This window comes from Nycticebus coucang, chromosome 22 (assembly GCF_027406575.1).
Source record: "Nycticebus coucang isolate mNycCou1 chromosome 22, mNycCou1.pri, whole genome shotgun sequence".
Lineage (NCBI taxonomy): Eukaryota > Metazoa > Chordata > Mammalia > Primates > Lorisidae > Nycticebus > Nycticebus coucang.
Genome location: NC_069801.1, coordinates 39,127,309 through 39,145,867, shown reverse-complemented (window position 1 = coordinate 39,145,867; position 18,559 = coordinate 39,127,309). Strand labels below are relative to the sequence as shown.

Here is an 18,559-nt window from a genome sequence, read left to right as displayed (position 1 = left end):
TGGTGGAACCCAAACAGAAACCAGTGCCCAAGGGAATTCATGGATGTAGCCCATATGAATGTGGCAGGAGGGAGCAAATGGATGACATTCAGTACATCCACTCTCCATATTTCCATCCCTAGCCATGTGAAAGTCTCTGATTCTATGCGTAGGAACCCAAGATTGGTGAATGAGGAACATGAGCTTGAGCTATTTATTCCCCTGGCTCCCTCCTGCCACATTCCTCTACCAAGGCCACAACTCCTGCCATGCAGTCCTCTCTCTTTTGGAGATCTGGGAACCACTCCTTCCTCTTCTCCTTTGGTGCCCAGGAGTGCTGCCAGCTTCTTGTGGTTAGCCCCATTGTACTGCACTGTTCCTTGATGGTTTTCCAAATCTTGCCCTCATCTTTGTAAATACTGCATGCCCTTTATTAAACTCTCATCAAATTACTCAATTTGAGTATGTCATCTGTTTCCACCAAGCCCCTGACTGATACAAGGTATATATTTGGAGCCAGCAAAAACCAAAAAACATCAACAACTAAAAAAACATTTGTTTGAGAATATGAATGGGTTAGAGAAAACCATAACCAAACTTGTATGTACATTTACTGCTGCATATGAATGGCTTAAAGGATGAGAGAAGTTTGCAGACTGAGGTAATATAGCACAGAACGATTTCATTCATTTATTGAAGGTCTACTATCATGCACCAAGCATTACTCTGGGTATTGGGGGAAAAGGACAAATAAATCATGGCTCTTGCCCTCAAGGAGCTCACAATCTACTAGTGGGAGACACATATGTAAACAGTTACTTTCATAAAGTATCATTGATGCTGTAGTAGAAGTCTGGATGGGGACAAGAACTTTGGAATGAGCTGGGCATGGTGGCTCATGCCTGTAATCCCAGCACTTGGGAGGCAGAGGCGGGTGGATTGCCTGAGCTCACAAGTTCAAGACCAGCCTGAGCAAGAGTGAGACTGTCTTTTTTAGAGACCTGTCTCTAAAAAATAGCTGGGTGTTGTGTCGGGTGCCTATAATCACAGCTACTTGGGAGGCTGAGGCAAGAGTGTGAGCTGTGATGCCATTGCACTCTACTGAGGGTGACAAAGTGAGACTCTGTCCCAAGAAAAAAATTTTTTTGGAATGGTCAACATATAATAAAGGCAATAAGAATAGATGGGATTAAAGACTGTGTTAAGAATGGGTTCTTGAGGGTCTGCAATAATTAAGGAGTAGAAGAAACCAGAATAAGAGAGAAAAATCAATGCTTCTTGTGGACACTTAAATTTTAAAAAAGAAAAAAAGAGAAGGAACAATTACAATAGTAGTTCAGATATATTAAACATTTACTATGTGTTAGGCATGGTGATTTATTTATATTATCTCACTTAATCCTCTTCACAACTCAGGTACTGTTATTAACCCTGTTTTATATTTCAGAAAACTAAGGCTCAAAGACATTAAGTTATTTTCCCAAGGCTGCACAGTTAACAAGTGTGAAAGATAGGAATTGAACTTAGCTCTGTCTCCAGAGTTTATCCTCTTAACTATGCATGTACTCAAAGGAGTAGGAGCTGAGCCAGGAGAGAAAGTAATATTATGGAAATCAAGGTAGGAGAAAATTTAAAAGAGAAATGAGTAGTCAAACATGACGAATGCTACAGAGAGATCAAATAAACTGATGATTAACAAGATTCCATTGGATCTTGTAATTAGACGATTTGAGGTGAACTTTGCCTGGGCAGTTTCATTAGCAAAGTAGTAGTGGGGGAACTAATTGCAATAGTCTGACAAGTAAATAGCAAGTGAAGACGTAGAGACTTGTTTTCAAGGAGTTTGGCATTAAAGAGAGAACAAAGGTAAAAGTTGGAGTAGCTTAGTCAAGTGAGCCTGTCTGTACAGAAAAGTCCTGGGTTTATGTTAGCAGCAATATGGGTAGATCAGAGCTGTGAAGCCCAACTTTAAGTGTAGGCAGAGGGGGATGGAGGTGAGGTCTGATGTGTTTATGTTGGGGGTTGGTAGGATAGAGAGATTCACAAAGAGATCCAGAGGATTAAGATCTGCCCAGGGTACTGGGAGTGAGGAGCCCACCCTCAGGGCTGCTGCCAACAGCTTAGTGGTAGGTAGGAATGGTTGGCAATGTGGGTGGTACAGCAGGACCCTGACTCAGCCATGGGTGGGCACACGGATAGGGGCATGGTCCCCAGGCAAGAAGGCTGCAATCCTCGATAGTCCATCTGGGTCTGGGAGGAACACAGGGGCAAAGGGCTTCTGTCTGAGGATTTAGGTAGGATTTCCAGGAGGCTGGGTTCCACTTCTTCATAGGTATCTGAGACAGTGGCCTTAGGCTGTGAGATGCAGGGAGAGGAGTTGGATTAGTGCAGGTCCTGTGGGAGGAAGGGCTGAATTGTGCAGAAAGTGGAAATAGGCAGTAGTGGTATCTGGGGATGGTACACTGGTGGATAAGGACCTTGAACACACTGTGTTGTAGGAGCAAGGATCCAACACCAAGGCAGTGTTGGTGGAAGAACACTCACCGGACTCAGGGCCACAGTATCCCTAAGGTACTGGCCTAGGACCCGGTGCAGGTCTGGAAGTGAGGGCCACAGGGCATGCCTCAGTCTCCTGAGGGAAAATAAAGAAGAGACTAAATTATGGGTGTGATTGGGAGGGATGAAGAGACCACTGAGGTGGGGAAGTGGAGGAGGCAGTGCAGGCAAGGAGAGAGGCTTGGAGAGATAAGAGTGTTGTCAAGGCAATAAAGTAGAGGAGTGTAGGTAGGAGAGGGAAATCAGTGGCAGCAGGTTCAACAAAGAGTGGTGGGGCTTTCCTCAAACATTCCTGCATCAGGGCCTTTGTACTTGGTTCTCCCTGCCTGGGACACTCAATTCATTCTCTCATTTCATTCAGATCTCTGCTCAAATGTCACAGAGAGGTCTTCCCTGACTACTGTGCCTTAAAGACACTGGTCTCCCCTTATCCTCCAGGAATATGTTCTAAGATCTCCAGTAGATGCCGGAAACCAGGGGTGTATACTCTTATACATACGTACCCATTGATAAAGTATAAATTAAGCACAGTAAGAGATTAACAATAACTAATAAAAATAGAACAATTATAGCAGTATGTCAGCATCACTGCTCTTGCACTTTGGAGCCATTATTAGGTAAAATAAGGGTTCCTGGAACATAAGCACTACAATACCATGGCAGTGGATCTGATAATAGAGATGGCTACTAAATGACTGGTGGGTAGGGAGCGTATACAGTGTGCATATGCTGGACAAAAGGATGATTCCTGTCCTGGGCAGAATGGAGTGGGACAGCAAGAGATTTCATCACATTACTCAAGGACAACTTAAAACTTATGAATTATTTCTGGAATTTTCCATTTAATATTTTCAGACTGTGGTTGACGGAGGGTAACTGAAATTACAGAAAGCAAAACCACAGATAAGTACCTACTACTATAGTACCACCTCTCTTCCCCATCACTCTATCTCCTGCTCAGCTTTGTTTTCCTTTATAACACTTATTGTATTAATATAATTCTGACATTATTATATATATTTGGTTTTGTCTATCTCACCCTACTAGAATGTAAGCTCCACAAGAGCAGAGGGTTTGTCTATTCGCTGACTCTTGTATCCCCAGGGTATAGAATAGTGTCTGGCTATAGTAGGTGGTCAAGAAATTAGTTGAATGAATGAATGAAGAGAACCAGTGGAGCTTATTAGTAAGTTAGTGGACAGGATGTGCTATCTGGGAAAAGTATGGATTAAGGCATGTTGGGAGATCCTCCAATTCTTTATCTTCATATTTTCCCATGGAGGGACTTCAGCTGAATGACATTTCAGGCCTCTTCTGAGACATCACTTATATCTATCCTCCTTAGGGGAGGAGGACTGATTTACAGTTAGGGAAAAGGAACTGAGTATGCCTGGCTCAGCAACATCTTCTTTCCCAACTTTTTTGTTGGCTCTGGCTACCTCCAGTCTGCTCATACATATGGGCAGATTGATTTTATTTATTTATTTTCTAGAGATGGGGTCTTACTCTGTCACTCAGGCTGGAGTGCAGTGGCCTGATCATAGTTCATCGGCACATCAAACTTCTGTGATGAAGTGATCCTCCTGCTTCAGCTTCCTGAATAGCTGGGGACTACAGGCATGTGCCACCAGTCCCAGCTAAGTTTAAAATTTTTTTTGTAGAGATGGGGGTTTCACTATGTTGCCCAAGATGGTCTCAAACTCCTGGGTTCAAGCAATCCTTTTGCCTCAGCCTCCCAAAGTGCTGGGATTACAGGCATGAGCTACTGTGTGCAGTCCACATGGGCAGATTAAAAGATCAAAGAAAGACATTTCAAAGAGAGATGGAAATCCATAAGAGTGGCACCTGAACCAGCCTAGGATCATCAAAAGATGCTACCTGGGCCAGGTGTGGTAGCTCATGCCTGTAACATAGCACTCTGAGAGGCACAGGAGTTGGAGACCAGCCTGAGCAAGAGCAAGAGCCCATAAAGAGCATTATGGCACTCTACCCAGGTTGACAGAGCAAGACTCCATCTTCAAAAGAAAAAAAAGTGCTACTTGGAGGAGCTGACTTGTGAGCAAAGTCTTGAATTAGCAGATGTTCAACTGAAGGATTGAAGTGGGATGGATTCTATACTTCATGTTTATAGCCTCCAATGATGTTTCTCCTCAGCCTTAGTATTCCACATAAATGAGTCACTTATTATCGACATTTATTTAAGAGCCTGATATTTGGCAGGTACTGTGCTAAGGATCTAAAGATGACCAAGTAAGGTATAACAGGGAAGCTATATAAAGAAATAAATGCAGTAAAACACGATTGGTTCTGTATTGGAGTGCACATAGTAGCCAACGAAGCAAAGGTTTCTTAAGAGTTGGTGAAGAAAGTTATTTAAAGATGAATAAGTTCAGTCAGACGGGGAGGCTATTTCAGGCAGAGAGGACATTATGTGCAAAGGCACTGACAAGTAAAACCACTTGGCTTGTGGAGGAAATCACCCACAGTTTGGTAGGGTAGAAGAGTGGGGAAGTACTGGCAGGGGCCAGATTTTGCAGAGGCTTGCCTGTCATCCTAGGACGCCTGGACTCTATCCTGGAAGCTTTTAAATTTAAGGAGGGGCATGATAGGTTCATGTGTGGATTTTAGTAAGATTAATCTGGCTGGTGTGTGACGCGAGTTTGTAGGAAGAAGAGGCTCCATTTCAGTGAGTCAGGGAGTGTATGTTGGACTAGAGAAAGGAGGCCATTGTTTGAGTTAGGTTTAGGAGTTGGAATGACCGACCTGATGGCCACTTGGACGGGGGAAGGGAGGGAAGGCAGGCGCCTAAGTATTTCGGCCTGGGTGAAGGATGGACAGTAGCCTCGGTACGGAGGTGAGCAGCAGAAGGTGGGGCTGTTTGAAGTGTCCAACATAGTGGATATGTTAGACTGCGACTCCCAGGAGACACGGGCAGGAAGCAGCTGAAGCCATAGGTGTGGACGAGCGGTGGCCCGGAGAGCGGGTGTCACAGAGTGATCGTGAGATGCTTGTTTAGAGGCGTCTAGCTCCCCGGCGCCGAGGCCGGTTTCCCGCATGTTGGGGGCGGTACCTGTAGTGCGCAGGAAACTGCCACCTCAGCAACAGCAGTCCCAGAAGGGCGCTGAGGCCCATCACGAGGAGCAGAGCAATCACGAAGGAGATCCAGGCTAAGGGACAAAAAAACTTCAGACCTCAGCAGACCCTGGTGAAAGCCGGGTCTCCAGACCCACCAGACTCGGTTCTGGCTCCGCCCCCTGCCGCCCCAGGGCACCGCAGAAACCAGCGCAGCCGCAGACCGGTGAGGTCAGAGCCCCGCCCCTCCTCGTTCGACTCTTTTCCGTTATCCCTTTCCCCGCCGCCGGTGCCCAGTCCTTCGGCTGTGCCCTGGCTCGACTCACCGGTCTCCGAGGCGGTCTCCACCCTCGCTGGGTCGGACCAGGAGCTCCAGGGGCCTTGGTAGGTGGGGCCGTTGAGCCTGGCGCGCAGCTGTAAACGGTAGCGAGATCGCGGGCGCAGCTCCAGGGTCCCTCCCTGGGCTCCGAGAGGCGGCTCCAGAACCTACGCAGAAAAGCGTGCTGTAGCCTGGCGTCCGGGCCTGGAGAACCTGGCCGCCACATGACCAAAATCCTACCGCTTTGAATCCCTGGGCGGTTGAGGATCCACACAAAGGGCCTCAGCGGCGGAAAACACGTTTCCCGGTAGAAACATTCAGGATAGAGGACCCTGACCGAGAGCTTCTTACTGGCCCGGCCACTCCCCGCCTGAGAGAAGTGTGCCAGGATACATTCCCTGGTTGGGGAGCTCCGCATCCTGACACGCATGTCCGCGGTAGGCCCTCGCAGAGATCCCAGTACACATACGCCCTGCAGGATGCCCTCACCATAACTCCAAGTCAGGCGATGGCCACCCAAGACACTCAGATACTTAGAGCCACACAGACCAGGTCACATGAAGCCCGTGCCGCAGAGGATGCCAGATGCTGGGGTACGAGCATCACGTATGTGTGCAAGCAGAAAGGCATTGCGAACTGTTTGTGATAAGCCAAACACTGGGGTAGGCACTTGAGAAAACGAAATAAAACACGGACTCTCACATGTCTAATAGGCGAAACATCCAAACAGGAAAATAATCACAATGACTTAGTGCAAGGCACCATGAGAACCCAAAGTATGATTTAGTGCTCCTCAAACTGCGTGGTTGGGTGTTGCAGAGTAGTTCAGTGTGCCAAAAGTGTGGACAGGAGAACTGGATGGTCACATAATAGGCTAAGGCAGTTGTAATAGGTATTTGACGACTGTTGGCACATATTGTACTCAGCTTACTTGCTAATAAATAGGGGGAAGGCATATGAGGAAAGGAAGAAGAGTGAAAAGTTCTTCTAGGCTTTGGTAATAGGTGGGTGCCATTGTCAGATGAGGGACAGAGAAGAAAGTTTGGGGAAGACATAATTTGTGGTTCCATTTTATAAAATTCAACAGGCAAAATGAATCAATGGTAATGTCAGGGTAGTGGTTACTTTGGTGGTGGGGTGGCTGTAGGCATAAGGAGCTTCTGAGGGTGCTGGAAATAACTTATAACTTGGTCCTGGTTATGGTTAGATGGGTGTATTATACACATGTACCAATTATATATTTAAGATTTGTATGCTTTATTGTATGTAAATTATATCTCAATAGAAAAGTAAAACTTAGGGAGGAAGATGAATTCAATTGTGAATACATTAAGTCTGAAATATCTGAGGGGGAGGGGGTTGATAGAACTGTCTAATAAGAAGTTGGATATATGTGTGGTAAATGAGAATAAAAGTAGACAAAGATACTAATATTTAGCTAATGCATATTGAGCATCTTCTATATGTCAGGTAGCATGCTAGGTATTTATATATAGTATTTAATTTTTTGCTATAACTCTATAAGGTAGCTAGCTTTATCCTTTTTTTACCAATGAGGAAAATTTAGGTAATTTGCCTGTGGTTTATAAGTTCCTTTCTGCATTAGGGTTGGAAAGGTAAAATTGGGATCATTAATGTGTAATCCGAGTCTGGGAAGTTTTCACTACACAGGAGGAGGCTAGAGCTTATTAACCACTGGGGAAGTTATGGGCTTCCTCTCATTTGTGGGTAGGAGAGAAGTTGAAAGGACAAATAACAAGAAGAGTGAGAAGAAAGAAGGTTTATATCTGAGTGGGACCCTCTCTGCCATTCACTGCTTCAACTCCTAATGTGTAATGATTACATATTGAAGCATTAAGGGGAACATGTTTATTTATCAAGAGGAATAAAGGGCCTAGGATGGGACTCTAGGACACACAACATATTATAGAGGGTGGAAAAGAGCAAGCCAGGAGAGGAGAGCGAGAACGTTCAGTCATAGGGGTAGGGAGAAAATCAGGGGAGACATATCCAAGAGGCAAGGGGAAGAGAAAATATGAAGTGAAAGTAGACAGCAGTGTCAGATGCCCAAGAGCAATTAAGATACCAGTTAGACCAGATAAAAACAGATATACTAGCCAAGACTTGGATCCATGAACACTTTCACTCCTGTTAGCAGACATGACAAGCCTCGGGAATACCCTGTGCCAGGAGACCTGTGGGCATTTGCTGCATGGCCATACCTTCCAGTCCTGATGGCCTTCTCCTGTATATCGGAGTTGATAGCAGGTCTCTTGAGCTGCCCAAGATGATGGGTGCTGCCACTCCAATTCCAGTTGCCCACTGGAGACCTCCTTCCAGTGCAAGTTTGGGGTGGGGATGAGCACTATAAGTATGTCAACAGGGACTAATTTAAGCCTTTAGGTGCATGAGGCATCATGCCACCAGGGCCATAGGTCAGAAGTGTCAGAGTTAGGATCTTGGGCAGAGGGTCAGATTTGGTGGGGGTGGGAAGAAAGTCCTTACCGGCCTGGTGGATCCAAAAAGGGGATCCCAGGTAGCTGTGAACAGCACCCTGGGCTGTGGTCACCTCCACAAGAACGTGAATAACAGTGTTATTTTGTGACTTGAAGTGGCAGCGAGAGAACTGGGGGGTCTGTAATCCTGTATTTGTTTTCTCTTCCTCTTCACACTTCTGCCAGATGGGGTACCTAAGAGCCAGCCCCACAGAGTCATTGAATCAGGCCTGTGCTGAGACCAATCCTGATACTCCCTATCCCATAGAAACTATGGCCTGCATGGATTATAATCCAATGTCTCCCTTAGTGGGCCTCCGGGACTTTCCGTCCATCTTCATATCATGGCATTTTATTTTCTGAAGTCTGCTTTGTTGTCTAGCCTCTTCTCTTTGAGAAAAGATCTAGCATAGTAAGTGAAAATAGCATTGGCTATAGCATTCAGGTCTTGGTTTACCAGTATATAACTTTGGGCAAATTACTTGTTTTATCTCTGCCCTAGTTTCCTTCCATTTGTAAAAGGGGTTAATAGGATTGTTTTCAAGATTAAAGAGACTTAGTCTTTCTGGAAGAAAACACACTATATTTATAATTTGTTCTTATATAGCAGCCCTCTTATTCACCCCCATGTGTTATTTTGCTATTAGATTATTACAAAAGCCTCCTAACTGGATTTTCTGCCTCCAATTTTGCCACTGCCTTTGATTTGTTTTCCACATAGCTATCAGAATTTGCTTCCAAAAATATTGATGTGATAATTTCCAGAATATATCACAAATCTATTTATTTTGATTTTTACCACTGCCACATGAGAGGAAATCACCATTATTGTGCTTGGATTAAGGCAAATTTCTAACTGATAGAACTCTTATTTACAATTTCACAGAGAAACATATATTTTAAAAATATAAATCATATCATGTCACTTTTTTGCATAAAATCCTTCATTGGCTCTTCATCTTACCTGGAATAAAATCCAAACTCAACTCCAGGGTTTATAGGACTGTATGATTTTGTTGCTCCTAACCTTGCCATCCTTACCTCCTATGTTTCTCGTGCCAGTTTGTCAGCCTTCATCCACATGGACCTTCTTTCTGTGCCGCATATCTCAAATGCACTGTCTTTGCACTTTGCCTTTGCCCTGGATTGCTCTGATTGTTCATCTTCACTTGACTCATTTCTTCTTGCTACTTAGATCTCACTTCACCTGTCACCTCCCAGGTGAGGCTTTTCCTGACCACTCGGCCTAAATTAGCACCCCTTACCCAATCTCTGTCATATAAGTTGAACAATTAAGTTTGCAAACTCATCCTACAAAAGTGCTACATACCTCATTGCTGAATATCACTACACTCACCTTCAATGATATTCAGCAATGAATAGCACTATGTAGCACTTTTTCTAGGATAAGTTTGAGAACTTAATTGTCAGATCTCCGGTGACACCGGAGTAGGACACCGGCCCCATATGCCGGAGGTGGTGGGTTCAAACCCAGCCCCGTCCAAAAACTGAAAAAAAAAAAAAAAATTGTCAGACCTCATATAACCTTGTTCCTACTTTTTTTTCCTTTTTAACTTGTTTGCTCATCTTCCTTTCTTCCCCACAACTGAAATGTAAGCTTCCACAATGCTGGAACCTCTTCTGTTTTATTTGTCACTTTGTCTATCTCCAGGGTTTTGTACATACTCATTCTCAATACTTGTTTTTTGTTTTCTGGTTTGTTTTTCTTTCTTTTTTTTTTTTTTTTTTGAGAAAGAGTCTCACTTTGTCACCCTTGGAAGAGTGCTGTGGCATCATAGCTCACAGCAACTTCAAACTCTTGGGCTCAAGTGATTCTTTTGTCTCAGCCTCCCAAGTAGATGAGAGTACAGGTGCCTGCCACAATGCCCAGCTTATTTTAGAGACGAGGTCTCACTCTGGCTCAGGCTGGTCTCCAACCTGTGAGCTCAGGCAATCCACCCACCTCAGCCTCCCAGAGTGCTAGGATTATAGGCGTGAGCCACTGTGCCTGGCCCCTTGATAATTGTTTATTGAACAAATGAATCATGTTTCCTTTCTGATTATAACCCCTAAATGGCCTTCCCTCACCAAAATTATTTATCATGTATGTTGTGTCAGGCACTGTGCTAGGAGCTATGAGTACACAGAGGAATCTAATCATCTCCAAGGAGCTCTTATTTCAGTGGGAGAGACAGAGAAGAGATATTTTTCTGTGGTATGCATAGGCTGGCTTGAGAGCATCAGAGAGAGAAGCGTCTAACCCAGATGGGGAGGATCAGGGAACACTTACTGGATAAGGCAGTCTTTAGACTGACTTTCATACTAAAAATAGGATAGAAAGGGGTCAAACAGGCATCCCAGGCACATGCTTATGCACAGATAAGAGAGTGTGGTGCTTTGGGGGAAATTCTATGTGGTTCAGATGGTTTTTAGCATAGGGGGCCTGGTAGTAAATGGTAAATGTGAGACTGTAGACCGTGTCACAGATGGTCCTGTGGCCTTTCTGTGGAGCCTGAACTTAATCTTATGGCAATTATCAAGACTTTTAAGTATTTTAAGTAGGGAAGTATCGTATTTAGCTTTGTTCTTTAACTGCAGTTTTTAGAACTCTAACTGCAGTTTTTAGAAAGGATTTGTGAGGGGCCGGGTGTGATGGTTCATGCCTATAATCTTAGCACTCTGGGCGGCCAAGGCAGGTGGATTGTTTGAGCTTAGGAGTTCAAGACCAGCCTGAGCAAGAGTAAGATCCCATATCTACTAAAAATAGAAACCTGAGGCAAAAGAATTGCTTGAGCCCAAGAGTTTGAGGTTGCTGTGAGCTATGATGATGCCATGGTACTCTACCCAGGGCCACAGAGTGAGACTGTGTCTCAAAAAAAGGATTTGTGAGCAAGACTAGAAGCAGAGAAATCCATTAGGACACTATTTTGGTTTTTCATGTGCAAATGATGGGGGTGTGAAAACAGAGTAGTGGCAGTAGGATAGAAGGAAAGAGATGAGAGAAGAGGTATTGAAGTGGTAGAAATGGCAAGACTACTTCTGATTGGACCTGGAAGATGTAGGAACGGGAGAAGTCCAGGATGATTTTTATTTTTCAGGCCTAGAAAACTGAGTTGATGGTAGGGTGGAAACCAGTAGAGGAAGAGCAGGTTTTGGTAGAGGAAATGATAACTTCTGTTTTGCCACCCTTTAATCCATTCACTGAATCTGTGCACGGAGGTCCTGTGAATGGATTAAAGCAGGGGTCCTCAAACTTTTTAAACAGGGGGCCAGTTCACGGTCCCTCAGACTGTTGGAGGGCCAGACTATAGTTTAAAAAAAAATTATGAATAAATTCCTATGCACACTGCACATATCTTATTTTGAAGTAAAAAAACAAAACAGGAACAAATATAATCACACTGCCTCATGTGGCCCGCGGGCCAGTTTGAGGACCCCTGGATTAAATGGTGGCAAAACAGAAGTTATTATTTCCTACTGTCTCTTCAGTAGTCCCAGTGAGAGTGATGATGTGTTATACAGGGCATTGGCAAAAAAGAATGAGTTGGGTGGTGCCTGTGGCTCAGTGGGTAGGGTGCTGGCCCCATATACTGAGGGTGGTGGGTTCGAACCCGACCCGGCCAAACTGCAACAAAAAATAGCTGGGTGTTGTGGCGGATGCCTGTAGTACCAGCTACTCAGGAGGCTGAGGCAAGAGAATCACCTAAGCCCAGGAGTTCGAGGTTGCTGTGAGCTGTGATGCTATGGCACTCTACCGAGGGCGATAAAATGAGACTCTGTCTCTAAAAAAAAAAAAAAATGAGTTACATCTCTTTGTGATGATCTCTAAGACATTTTTTAAGTAAAAAGGTAAATTAACAAACTATATACATAAATACAATCCAACTTACACTAAAAAATTAAATACTGTATATAGTTATAAAAAACTGGAAGACTACATTAAAACTGTTAATAGCAATTTTTTTCATTATTCACTAAATCGACAATTTTTTACTGAGCACCTACTATGTTCCAGGCACTGTGGCAGGAAAGGGTACATTGGTGAGTAAAAACAGACATTGACTTTGCCTTTATGGGTCATATACAGTCAAGATCAGCCTTTCTCCACTGGAAGTTCTGAGAGAGACTTCTGTTATCAAACACATAATCACACAGCATATAAATGTAATATTATAACTATGATAAATAGAAAGGACTAATACAACAAGAATGTATAATAGTGTCACTGAATCTAGTAAGGAAGTCAGGGAAGGCTTTCCCCAGGAAGTAATACTTGAGTTGAGATCTGAAGGATAAGTAGAAGTTGAGTAAAGACAGGAGGGCTAGGTAAATGGCGTGTGAAACGACCTAAAGGCAAGAGAGAATTTGCCAGATATGAGGGAACCCAAGAAGGCCAGTGCAGGGACATATGGGGCCAGGACAGCATAGGATAAAATGAAGCTGAAGGCATAGGCAGCACCTGAATCTCTTAGAACTTTTTAAGTCCTTATCTATATCCTAAGGTCAGTGGGAAGCTATTAAAGATTTTTAAACAGGGAGTGTTATGTTCATTTTGTACATTTAAAGATTCCTTCAGCTCTTAAGTGGAGACTCCTCTGAAGGATTCAAGGTGATCATTGACTAGGTCACTTCAATAGTCCAAGTGAGAGTGATGATGTGTTGTACTAGGATATTGGCAGTGATAGACAAAAGTAGATGGATTCTAGAGATATTTCATAGGTAAAATCAATAAAACCTGGTTATAGATTGGATATGGAGAGAGTTAAAGACTTTTTTTTTTTTGAGAGTGAAGGAGGATTGTTGAGGTGTTTGGTAGCAGTCCTTGAGAGCCAGCCTCAATTTTGTATGGACTTAATAGATAATAAATAATCCTTTCAGTATCCATCTGAGAATGGGAAGACTGCAAAGTTAGAATTTTACAAAGATCATGTAAAGTTTGAGCTTGAAAAATGTCACTGTCCTTAGCAGAATGGGGGATAACTTGGAGGTGAATGAGACTGTAGGCTGTTGCAGTGGTTCATGTGACATGATTAAGGCTGAATTAAACCAAAGTGTTCCCGATGGGGAAAGAGGGAGGTTGAGGAGATAAAATATCCCATAGAGGATGAGAGAATAAATCAGAGAGCATGAAGGCTGTTTGGTTTTGAAACAAGGAAGGAGAGTGTAGAGGACCAAGGGAGGATAGCAAAGAGGACCAAGAACTATCTCTTCTTTCTTTCTGTAAGATTGTGCCTCTTAGGCCGGACCCGGTGGCTCATACCTGTAATCCTGGCACTCTGGGAGGAGGGTGGATTGCTTGAGTTTAAGAGTTTGAGACCAGCCTGAGCAAAAGTGAGGTCTTGTCTCTACTAAAAATAGAAAAACTGAGGCAAGAGGATCACTTGAGCCCAAGTTGGAGGTTGCTATAAGCTATGATGCCATGGCACTCTACCCAGGACAACAGCTTGAGACTGTCTCAAAAAAAAAAAAAAAAAAAAGAAGGAGATTGTGCCTCTCTCCCATAACATCAATCCTTACCTATCTCTGAAGCAACACTGCACCCTGCTGTGGTAGAAAAAGCCTTGGGAGCTAGCATGGTCCTGTTGCCGCCACTGACAGGTGACTTTATTCAGGTCCAAGGTAAAGCATTGCAGTCCAATTGCCACTGAGGTAAAAAAATAAGTCCATCAGGTCTCATGTCCCAGTACTCTATAGGATATTCAGATCATTTTTACATACATAACTTAGAACATTTGCTACTGCTGTTTCTTCTCTCCTGAACATAGTTCATCCTATCCAATGGTAAGTTTGAGGTCATCCTGGGACCATGGTCCGTCCCCAGAGCCCTCATATCAATATCAAGTCTCTCTAGAGACTTTTTTTTTTTTTTGTAGAGACAGAGTCTCACTTTACCGCCTTCAGTAGAGTGCCATGATGTCACAGAACTCACAGCAACCTCTAGCTCTTGGGCTTCAGCGATTCTCCTGCCTCAGCCTCCCGAGCAGCTGATCTCTAGAGACTTTTTAAGATATAATCTCACTCTGTTGGCTAAGCTAGAGTGCCATGGTATCAGTCTAGCTCACACTTTCAAACCCCTGGCCTGAAGTGATCCTCCTGCCTCAACCTCCCAAGTTGCTGGGACTACAGGTGCCCAGTACAATGCCCAGCTAATTTCCCTACTTTTAGTAGAGATGGGGTCTCATTCTTGCTCAGGCTGGTCTTGAACTGCTGAGCTCAAGTGATCCTCCTGCCTCAGCCTCCCAGAATGCTAGGCTTGAGCCACTGCACCTAGTGGAGACTTAAAAAAGAAATCTCCCTATTCTCTTATTGACTCACCTGCATCTGCAGGCAGGTCCACAGTCACAGGGGAGGACCAGGATCCCCAGGAGCCACGGAGGGAGACCCCATCTGGTTGGCTGCGTAGCTGGAGCCAGTAGGATCTGCCAGGCTGGAGCCCTGAGATGAGGCAGCTTCCTCCCATCACTGTCAGAGATGGAACCTTGGGAGAAAAGACCCAGCCTCAGGACCTAGGTCTGCCTCTCAGCCAAGACAGCCTCCATCCCGTGTAAGTGATGTCTCCATAGCATCCCTTTGGAGAGGAGCTCAACTCTTTACTTGACAGTTATGCAGACAAACTAGGGGCCAGGTCAGTGGGTTTGAGGTACTGCTCAGGGGTTTTTAGGGACATCTCCATTAATTTGGAGAAAAAAGCCCTCAATTTTGCCAGTGTGAATGACCCAAAGTAGGAAATTTCTAACTAGCCATGACTCCTGAGGGCTAATCAGAGCCTATAACTCCCCAAGCACCAACCCAGCTTGGAATCCCCAAAGTATGGCCTGTCCTTTCCTGGGGCAAAATTGAGGGTAAGGGATGGGAGGTAGAGAAGAAGAGGGCTGGACTACTTCTGTAGTTGGGAAAGTCTGCTTGAGTCCATCCTGTCGGGGCATTGTGGGCTGAGCACATGGAGGCTGGTCCAGAGCAGGGGCCGAGTTTGGCCTCTGCAGAGTGGGGCAGCAGGTTTCTGTGGCCATCAGCTGCATGACTGTGGGACCAGTGGAGTTCTTGGAATCCTTGGGGCTGTAGCGGAGTTCATGCCTCAGGAATTCACTGATTTCAGGAGCCGAGGCCTCCCAGCTGACCTGAAGTTCCCCTTGCTGGCTCCCACCTCTGGCCTCAATGATACTGGGGGGAGCTGGCAGGCCTGAGGACAAAACAGGGGCACATTAGAACTCTCTGAGTGGCACGGTCTGTGGCTCAATCCATGAACTAAAGAGGGGGGTGCTGGTGGCTGAACTGGGGGCAGGATTGGGATTCAGATAGATCATAGACCATTCTCCTGAAGGGCAGGCCAGGAAGGCCTCTTACTTTGCCCTTCCCTCATGAGAACAGTGACCTTGATGTAGGATAATGGTTTGTAAGACAGTGCTTCTTGAAAGCAGGGATCTCTTTTTATCCCTATGTCTTTATCACCAAGCACAGTGTCTGGCACAGAGTAGGTATTCTGTAACTGCTGGACAGGTGAGTAAGTGAATATGTGGACAATAGTAGGACCAGGGTGTCCCGATGTGAAATGATTTGTGGTCATAATTTAGCTCTGGATGCCTAAGCTGGGAGGAATGACAGGGAATCTTGGGGTAGGGATCTGGTAATGGGTGGCATCTCTGCTGTCCTGAAATAGCATGGACAACTCTGATTATAGGAGCCAGGCTGGGGACAGCAAATGGAGGGGCAGGGTGATGGGAAGAGGGCCCTTACCCACACTATCCACAAAGAGCACTCGCTCGGTCTTATTCTGGTTTAGGAACACATTCTTCACCCAGAGGTGCAGTGGAAAGAAGAGGCGTATTTCATCCTGGGCAGGAAACTGGCACACATATCTGGTTCCAAAGGGGGGCACACTCTGGGAATTCAGGGGGCAGGCCCGGGGCATCTCCCTGTTGGCATAGGAGAGGTCCTACCTACACAGTCATCATGCTCAGACCTGAGGAAGCAGCCTGGGCCCACGACCAAGTTCTGTTTCCATTACTGCTGTTTTTCTTCTCACTGCTTGGGACACGTGGGATTAGGGATTGTGTAGGGGCTTGAGCCTGCATATAACCAAAGCACATCTTTCCATAAAGTGGCTACCTAGGGCATGTACTTAGAATAGTCCCTGGATAGGCCCAAAGACAGGGAAACCCTTGGAGTGGGACTCAGCTGAGCTGAGTGCAGGGGCAGATATACAGGGAGTGGGGCACAGCTCAGCACCTACCCTGGGTAGGCATACAGCAGCTGGTATGTCCCACTGGGTGCTGCCTCTTCCTCATCCCAGAAGCAAGTGAGATCCTCAAATGTTCGGGAGAAACAATTCAGGGGCTCTGAGTCCAAGGCTACTAAGGAGACATCTGAGAAACAGTTGATGGGTTGGGCTCTGGGTCCTCCCAGGCACATTTATGGGCAGGCGTAGGGGACCAGTGGGAACCCTCTCCTCTCCATTCCCTTCCAGGGCTCCCTCTTCCTAGGCATGGGTGATTTCCACCCTCTGCACACCTCACCTTGGCTGGTGACTTGTGCCAGGTTTTGGGGAGCCAGGAGAAGGCAGGAGGTGACCATGAAGAGGGCCCTGGAGAGCATCTTCTCCGGCACTGTGTGCCTGCCTCAGCCCATCCTCCCTTCAGGAAGCCGGGCCCCAGTCGCCTGCTGGGCCAGCCCCTCAGGTTCCTGTCAGATACAGCCCCACGTCCTGTCCCTGTCCCTGCCCCTCTGGGGCCCATCCAGACCACACTGGGGCCAGGGGCCAAGGGAGGGGGAGGAGTGGGAAGGAAGGCAAGAAGAATTAGAAAGAGAGGACATGAGTCTTTTGGTGGGAGGGAGATGGGGGTTGTGTGTCTGACCATGCACCAAAAGTAGACTGTGCCTCCACACGTGGGTTAACTATTATGGAAGGATATACTAGCATCAGCCATTCAGCACTTTATTGAATCAGATAATCCTCATAATAATTTTATTATTTTCATTATAGAGATGAGGAAACTGAGGTGCGGAGAAGATTTGCCCAAGGTCACATACTTACTAAGGGGCAAAGCTCTTCAGAACCCAAGTGCTATGTTCTTGAGAGGTGTAATCTTCTGAGAAGTGACTGCCAGCCTCACAACCATGGCCCACTGTAATGGATTCTATGACTTTGTGCATAAATGAACACATTCTCATTCTCCTGAACTGGACATTGCCCTGCATTTGGGCGGTCACCACAGCTGCCTCTGGCCCCTTGCTGTTGGAAGTGTGGTCTGCAGACCAGTGGTAATAGCCTTACTTGGGAGCTTGTCAGAAGAGCTTGTTAGAATCTTAGGCCCCACCACAGGCCTACTAAAACAGAATCTGAATTTTACCAAAATGCCCAAGTTACGTGAATATAAAAGTCTGAGAGTTGATGGTCTTCAGTGCTCTTATCTGACTTTCTCAGAATCAGAGGGCTCAGCTCTTTAGCCTATGTTCATGTTCTTTGCATTAGGAACAGAGCCAAGGGAATGACCCTATTCTTGGACCCCAGATCTCCTCCTGGGGGTATTGTAAGTGGGTGGACTGTATGCCCATTCTAGGAGCTGTGACCCTTGTGTGGAAGGGGTGAGACTGAGGTTGGGGAGAGGGTGCATAGCCATATTAACACCCACATTTAACCTTTCAGGCCTCAGCTGGGGCTCCTGTTCTCGCTTTTCCTGACTAAGTGACATCATCCCCAACATTATCTTCTTTTCTTCCTCCTTCTGAATTAATTTTACTAACAGAGAATTGTGAGGAGTGGAGTTAATAAAGGGAAATCCTTCAGCCTTCCTGTGAAGTCCTGGCTTATCTGGCACTGTTTCTCTGCAAGCAGTCCCTGAGCTGAGTTTGTCCTTAGCCCTGTCCAGCTTTCTATTTCTGGTGGTCCAGATAGCACCACCATCTACACAGTTGCTCAAACCCAACCCTAAGTTATAAGGACCAATGGACTTGCCTCCTCAGTCTCCAACAAAGACTGTGGAAACTTCTGTCAGAGCAAGTGAGAGGGGAACATAGCTTACCATTCATAGCTTTGGATGCCATGTATATGATGATGCCTTCAAAATTAACATCTCTAACTGTGACTTCTTCCCTGGGCTCCAGATTTGGACAGCTGACTGCCTGCTTAGCTTTTCCGCTA

At 45.6% G+C, this 18,559-nt stretch overlaps 1 protein-coding gene and 1 long non-coding RNA gene across 2 annotated transcripts; one reads left to right on the top strand and one right to left on the bottom strand.

Moving 5' to 3' along the window:
- Positions 1-663: 663 nt before the first annotated feature.
- Positions 664-17,035, bottom strand: MPL (MPL proto-oncogene, thrombopoietin receptor). The gene is made up of 12 exons (XM_053575844.1): positions 16,935-17,035; positions 16,652-16,784; positions 16,156-16,334; positions 15,303-15,601; positions 14,737-14,899; positions 13,939-14,065; positions 8,432-8,616; positions 8,149-8,291; positions 5,934-6,093; positions 5,606-5,702; positions 2,524-2,611; positions 664-2,334 (listed from the first exon to the last, which is right to left on the bottom strand). The coding sequence occupies exons 1-12, from the start codon at positions 17,011-17,013 to the stop codon at positions 2,080-2,082; spliced, it is 1,908 nt and encodes a 635-aa protein (XP_053431819.1). The 5' UTR covers positions 17,014-17,035; the 3' UTR covers positions 664-2,079.
- Positions 5,889-17,795, top strand: LOC128574889 (uncharacterized). The gene is made up of 3 exons (XR_008376875.1): positions 5,889-5,991; positions 14,749-14,965; positions 17,402-17,795. It is a non-coding gene; the product is annotated as an uncharacterized LOC128574889 (long non-coding RNA).
- Positions 17,796-18,559: the final 764 nt, after the last annotated feature.